The 7,534-nt window shown below is 40.4% G+C and overlaps 1 protein-coding gene across 2 annotated transcripts in view; it reads left to right on the top strand.

The window, feature by feature from the left end:
- The window catches only part of vwa8 (von Willebrand factor A domain containing 8), a 54,198-nt gene extending 47,800 nt beyond the window's left edge, over positions 1-6,398 (top strand). For both annotated transcript variants that reach the window (XM_089002363.1, XM_089002364.1), the window contains exons 43-45: positions 724-822; positions 1,771-2,009; positions 4,342-6,398. In XM_089002363.1, the coding sequence (XP_088858489.1) occupies positions 724-822; positions 1,771-2,009; positions 4,342-4,450 (447 nt within the window). In that variant the 3' untranslated portion in view covers positions 4,451-6,398. The remainder of the gene's footprint in view (positions 1-723; positions 823-1,770; positions 2,010-4,341) is intronic.
- The last annotated feature ends 1,136 nt before the right edge of the window (positions 6,399-7,534 follow it).

Here is a 7,534-nt window from a genome sequence, read left to right as displayed (position 1 = left end):
TCTGGAAACATCATGGTCATAACTTCTCATATTAGATGGAGGGCATTACATCCTGGACTGAAATAGAAGACTTGAGCCGGCGATGCCAGGCCGACCTGTTCTGACATGAGATATGCTGAAACCTGACAAGTACTATATGGAAAGTGTTAGGGGAGTGTTGATGTATCTCTTCCTGGTTCTTGGTTCAACAGAGTTTTACGATGAAAGATCAGCGGGGACCATAAAAGGTGAACAGAAAAGACTACTTTATTCTTGTAAACAATAAGAGGACATGTCTGGTCGGAGCGGGGAAGCCAAGAGAGAAAGGGCTGCCCCTTTCACATAGTTTTATCATACAGCAGTGATGACATCATCTCGACCAGACTTATCAGCAACGGGGAGGGGTTTGGGAGAACATTAGACTCAAAATGAATACTTGTTGCACCCTACTGGCGCAACAAGTTATCTAATAAGCTACGTACATCCATATAGACCATGTAAACTAAACATGAAATAACATATGATGTTTACGGATGTGTATAAAAACACTATGAGAAAGCCTGTACACATTTGTCAGTGTTGAAAGACTTGAGTGGACATCATGTGGCATCACACTCCGTCACAAGCTGGCATGAGACTTTGGGTCATTCTTGGTGAAGATGGCGCTGTTACAACTAGCAAATCAAAATAACAATCATTTCTACATTTATTGAATCTCATGAGTTGTTCTTTTCTTGATCACAGTACGACATAATGGGCCACTCGGGCGACGGCTATGACATCGAACTGGTCCGAGTGGACAAAGTCCCCAAGAACAACAAGCAGAGGCTCAAAGTCCTCAAGGTAGTTGGTCAGACAATGTTAATTTATTTTTGCTGCAGCCCTTTTTATTTACTGACATCTTCCTAAGTACACTCAAAGCGCCAGAATCAGTTATAATCCACTGCGTGATGTCTGATTGAAGTTTAGGTTGTTCACATTTGTCATCAATCTTTCACGCAGGAAATAATAGAACGATTCCAGGAGGCAAATTTTGGCATCATCAAGCCCCGCTCTTGAGCTCTTTGTTTTACATTTTAACATTTCTGATTTGATAAAAGTACAAATTCCTCAATTTATAATAGATTAAAATAATGTAAAACTACTCACCCTTTGAGTTTACCTAATGGACTTGTAATGGAAAGGGCAGCTCCTCGTGTTTTTACAATATTTTGAGAATGTACCAAGCCGTATGAATTACTGGTAATACATGTTACACATATTATAATACAATGCAAAAAAACATATTCTCATTTAATATTAAGCCCTGTTTTGTTTGCAATTCATTGTTTTTCATACGTGTATTTTTTTAAACAATATTGCCTTGGTGTTATTTTGTAGCATCTTGGTGTCAAGAGGAAAAGTTGATGTTAGGTCAGGAGCTTCATTTAGTCAGGGCATACCCTTGCCGAATGGGGAAAAAAAAGTTATTTCTTATCAATTTGTAGCATCTATAGCCAATAGTAAAACTTTGGAAGAGAGTGGGGGCCATCAATTAGTCGCAGCAAGGTTTGGTCCTTAATCACTCTTTACAGTTTTTTTTGATGTTCCTCTTTTAATACTGGTAATATTCTGTTGCGACATCAGAAATGCACACTTTAATTAGTTAATTAGATAGTTAATTATTTGGTTCTCTGAGCTAAGGTTTTCTTGGATTTTGGGTCTCTATTCCTTTTCTACGCAACAATCAATAGAATGAATGTGTTTCTGTTTTTCTTCTGTAATTTCATGATGCACTCCCATCCGCCATAGACTATGCACGCCCATTCTCAGTTCTGCATGAGCGGCGACTACACACTTGAGGGCACGGCGGCCAGCATCAAGGAGCTGGCACAGGAAGAGGCTGACGAGCACTTTGTGGTGGTGCTAAGCGATGCTAACCTGGAGCGCTACGGCATCCGACCCGAGCGCTTCGCCCAGGTCCTCACTTCAAACCCCCAGATCAACGCCTTTGCCATTTTCATTGGTTCTCTGGGCGATCAAGCCGAAAGGTGAGGAGGGGGGTAAATAGAAGAATATGACAAAGAACGGGTCCATCACAGGATGCAAGTTGAATAAGAAAGTTGAAAGTGGTGGTTGAAAGAAAGTTTTATTAATCATTAATTTAAAAAGAAATCATCTACAACAGTGTCAGAGTTCAACAACATTAACAAACAAGACTTAAAGGACAACCGATGTCACCTTTTTGTTTCTTAACTGACATCAGAATAACGTTTTATAGCATCTAAAATACCCAAAACACCAGTGACGTGCAGTCAGTGGAGGCAGGTGAGGCAGTGCCTCACCTGTCATCATGGAAAGCTGTCATGGAAATATCAAATGAAAAAATAAATTAAACAGTTAGATGTATTTAGTGATTTGTACTTTAAAGTTCTTGTCCATTTAACTTTACCGTTTTAGGTTTTTTTCAAAATCGCTGAATTTACCGTTCAAATATTAAGTAGAGACGAGCGGTGACGTCATTGATGACGTCAGTGCCTCACCAGCCATGAACCTCACCGCACGTCACTGCAAAACACGCAGTATGATATTTTTATTCAAATGCAAAACACCAATAAAAATGACTTAAAGTGTCCAAAATCTGCAAGAAATTGAGCTGCAAATTGGGAATTTTCAGAAAGTCCCGCCGCCCCCAATTTGTGACGTTACGCCAAGACGTCTTGCATTGCTTGGGAATCAAAACAATGGCTTCAAATTCGGAAAATATGCTTTCTTGTCCCACCTCCAGTTATGAATTTGATTCAAATAGTTGTGAAGAGGAAAGCATACATGTTTGCAATCGATTAAAGAATTTGTTCCATGCCATTTTGAGGCAACATTGGGGAGAAACAATCACCAGAAAAGAGGCACAAAATGGTGACCTCCTGTGGCCACCTCTGTTTCCATAGGCTGATAAATTCCTTATATGGAGCTTGGACACCCTCTTATGGCGGCTTTTGGGTGCAACACAAGGTTTTCAGACCAAACAATACAGCAAAATACATTGACGTGATGGAAGGACTGCTACAATGTGTCTTTTTTTCGGTCAGGGGGCCTTCCTTTAGTGACGTCACGTACGGACTAGTCACCAACTCAAAAACAAGACTTCCTGAATATTCAGCGCGAGTCTTAAAATGTAAAATAGAGCTATATGCGGTGGAATCTTTTTAAAATACGCTCAGTAGAAGTCATTTGAAGCCATTTTACAAATTATGGACACAACTACTGCGGACACGTCGGTTGTCCTTTAAAGTGACATAACCTTTCAAAAACAGTTAGGAGTTCAAATTAAAGTTTAAAGGCTAAACCGTTCAAGGTTAATGTTTCAAAGGAATGTTTTAAACTAGGATTAGAGTTTGACAGACAAGAGGTGGGGTTTCAATTTGTAGAAAAGAAGGTTAAGTTTTAAAGGACTTTCAAGTCTGTCATAGGCCTTGGTTAAGGTTTCAATTCTGGGTGCAGTGCAGGGTTTGAAAGACCTGAGTTGACCTTAGTAGTTCCACTAGAAAAAAATACAATTGCTTTCATTCAGTATGGTTTTTATATTTTCATTTCCATTGTCAAAAATCGCCATGCCACCCGAAGGGTGCAACTTGATGGTAAACAGCAAGGGTGGGGAACCTTTTGACCAAGAGAGCCATAAAAGCAAAATATTTGGAAATGTCTTTCAGATGATAGCCATCTATCTATCTATCTATCTATCTATCTATCTATCTATCTATCTATCTATCTATCTATCTATCTATCTGTCTATCTGTCTGTCTGTCTGTCTGTCTGTCTGTCTGTCTGTCTGTCTGTCTGTCTGTCTGTCTGTCTGTCTGTCTGTCTGTCTGTCTGTCTGTCTGTCTGTCTGTCTGTCTGTCTGTCTGTCTGTCTGTCTGTCTGTCTGTCTGTCTGTCTGTCTGTCTGTCTGTCTGTCTGTCTGTCTGTCTGTCTGTCCGTCCGTCCGTCCGTCCGTCCATGATGGATGGAATAAACAAAGCCAGAAAATTTAATTTTATCTGTGAGCTTGATGCAATCATCATTGATGCAATCATTAAAAGCCATTAATGGCTCGTGAACCACAGGTTCCCGAGCCCTGCTCTACTGTGTGTTGTCTGAAAGCTGGAGAATAGTCATTTTCAGGAAAAGAAAAAAAAAACAAAGCTATTTGTCTTATTGACAGATGTCATTCAGAAAGATGCCCTCCATTGTTGTTTAAAATGTCCACTTCCTCTTCTTTTGTTGCTCACACAGAAGACTGAAAGATGGATTGGACCACATTGTCTTTCATCCAGTTACTAACTAAATATGAGTGTCTCTGCGTTCATCCTTCTTTTTAAAATTTGGTTTCTTTGTTTCCAGACTACAAAAGACCCTTCCAGCTGGAAGATCCTTTGTTGCAATGGATACCAAGCAGATCCCCCAAATACTGCAGCAGATCTTCACATCAACCATGCTGTCTGGTGTCTGATGGTGCCTCTGACTGACCCCGCCGCACCCAACCGCCGCACCCACCTCTGTCATGCACACACACACACACACACACACACACACACACACACACACACACACACACACACACACACACACACACTCATGCACGCACACACCCACCACCCAACACACACACAGACAAAATGTTATTTTTGCAACCCAAAAGTCAAAGCCGTCTGCTCACCTGGCTCCTCAGGAATGAGCGAGGAATGCCCCACCCGAGTGAGGCATTTCAAGGCAGCTGCCTTCACTCAAGGCCCTGGCCTTTCCGTGCTGATTTATCACTGTCCTGTGAGTAATCTGAGATCTTATTTCATAGTCAGACTTCACACTTCTTTCCCATAAGTGGAAACGTTAATTATTGCAATGGCCATTACATCAACTTTATCAATGGCCAGCACATAGAGTTTTTTTTTTTTGAATATGTGTATTTATGGCTCTTTGGTCTATTAACACAAAGAATTACTTCAAGCTTGACGGATGTCGTCATTCTAAATTTGTAGCTATCCAGCATTTGTTCTGATGACGTCAGTATTTACTCGGCAGTTAATCACACCCCACCTATCCATCATTTTTTGTAGCGCTTGTTTGGTTTGCGAGTAAGCTGGAACCTAACTGGGCTGATTCAAGGTGTTTGCCAGTAAATCACATGGGACATATGGACAAACAGCCACTCACACTCTGATTCCAATGGAGTCTTTTATGAACCTTACGCATTACAACAATGAGTCTGCCGGGGCATTCAAAACCCTATTCCCCAAACCGTGAATCAGAGCTGCTTAAAATATTGTGCTGCTCAACACAGATTAGTGACAGAACTGTTATGTAGAAATGATTCCCGATTTGTAGCCGGCTCCCGTCGTTGACTTCAAAGGGCCAGTTCGTTAGCGAACAACACATCACTATTATCCAGGATCACTCATTCAATAGACAGAAACAACGGATCACATAATTGTCGTGGAGCAAAAATGATGTAGCTTAAGATAATTTAAAGCAAATATAAATCTGTCACTCTTATTCCGATACACCTCAAGTGCAATTTATTGCCTTCAAAAGTCACCTATCGAGTCAAGTCCACTTGTGTAATCCACTCTCAGATTAATATACATTTTCTGCGAAGGCCTAAACGGTTTATTAGACACGAGTTAAATTCTTACATATATGCCAAGCAATCCTGCTGAATTCTGCAATAGATTAGAGACCTGGAAGAACATTCATCTTCTGGGAAGTCTTAACATTTGAAAATACCTCTTCACAATTATGTGCAATGTGCCAACCACAAAAAAATGTCCATGAACATTGAAGTTTGTGGTTGTGCTCGTGAAGCGGCGAAATGTGAAAAGTTCCAGGGGTACAAATGCATTTACTTAGCTCCACTGTGACACAAAACTAAGAAAAGACACTGTGGTCTGTCAGGAATAGGAAGTAAGACAATGTTCTCCAATACAGTAAAGTCTCGTTATATCGATATCGGATATATCGATAGTCCCGGTTATATCGATACTATTTCTATGCACGCACGGAGAAAATTACATGCAAACAGGGTCGGATATATCGATAGTCCCGGTTATATCGATATTTTTTTGGACTCCCTTGAATATCGATATAACGAGACTTTACTGTAATACAACATTTATTGACATATTTACCTTGCACTTGATGCACTCTTCTGATGTTTCACATCGAATACTGCACTCGATTTTCTCCACAATGACATCCTCACCAGAGTTTCGCCCTAATACAGAATCCCGTGGATACTCAAGTCAATGCAAACCACATTCGTTTTGATTGATCGCCCTGATGAAATTAAAACATTTAAGTCAGAGCACAAATGAAGCAATGACTATCATGAATGCAATTGTACACAATATTTTGTTGTAATAAATGCGATAGATGATTTTAATAAAAGACTGACTGTGAAATTACCATGTTTTGTTTTGTTCTTTGCGCTCCACTGTCATCAATTGGCTGCGGTGTTCCATTTTCCTCTTGGATAAAATGTGTTATTTACCACAAAGAAGTAAATAGAGGAGATGGTTATTTCAAAGTGCTCTATAAATGCAGTTGAGTAGAGTTGATTGTTTCCATCATTGTTCTTTGTCAGGGTGTGTCGTTGCAGCAAACTCTTCGCTGTTGGCCCGGTTTTCAACATTTTCTGTTAAGTACAAAACGGGCCTGCCCTCACTAAAGTGACGAGAATTATTGCTTCTTTTTAACCCCCCGAAAATCTGTGAGAAAGCATGGATATGATGCCAATAAGAATTTTCTTCCAATGAGTCAGAAGTTTAAAAAGAAGTAAGCAAACGATTTCAACTGCGATGGTATCGCGTCAGTGTGGAGCCTGGAGCATATAACAGACACATAAATCCTTGCCATCTTCACTATTCGCTTGCTTTGACTGATTGAAGGCTGATGCCATGGCAGCGTGGCAGAATGGGGCTGAGAGGTCAAAGGGGCAGTAGGTGGGGGGGACACATCGTTACTCTTGCAAAGCAGGGTGATTGATAGTCGGCTGTCAGTGTGCTGGAGTTCACGCTACAGGAATGTTATGACGTGGTGGCAAGATTTCTCAACCATGTGTGTGTGTGTGTGTATCAGGAGTGCAGCGGGTGTCAAATGAGGAAATAAGATCAAGAAACAGAGCTGTCGCCAGGGCATTTTACAAAATATAAGATGTGTTACTCTTTTTGGACACTGGATTGTTGTTGTTGTTTGCCATGTCACAAAATATTTGACTCCTTGTTTCCATAAACATGCACATATTACTTTGTTTACACCACTTTTCACACAACCAACAATCCAGATTGCTGTTGTAAATGTTTCAGAATCATCTTTTTTGCCAAGTATGTAGAAGACATAAGAAATTTGTCTCCGGTAGAACACGCTGCACTAGCATCATCAAAAAATGGAGAAAGATGGAGGCACTATACAGTTCTATTTGGGTTACTGTTTAGCGATTTAATAGCTTGGGGGAAGAACCTGTTTAAATGTCATCAAAAAATGGAGAAAGATGGAGGCACTATACAGTTCTATTTGGGTTACTGTTTAGCGATTTAATAGC

Source organism: Hippocampus bargibanti, linkage group LG08, assembly GCF_051943395.1.
Source record: "Hippocampus bargibanti isolate YZ-2025 linkage group LG08, ASM5194339v1, whole genome shotgun sequence".
Taxonomy (NCBI): domain Eukaryota; kingdom Metazoa; phylum Chordata; class Actinopteri; order Syngnathiformes; family Syngnathidae; genus Hippocampus; species Hippocampus bargibanti.
The sequence above is the reverse complement of the archived record's forward strand: the minus strand, read 5'-3'. Positions and strand labels throughout refer to the sequence as shown.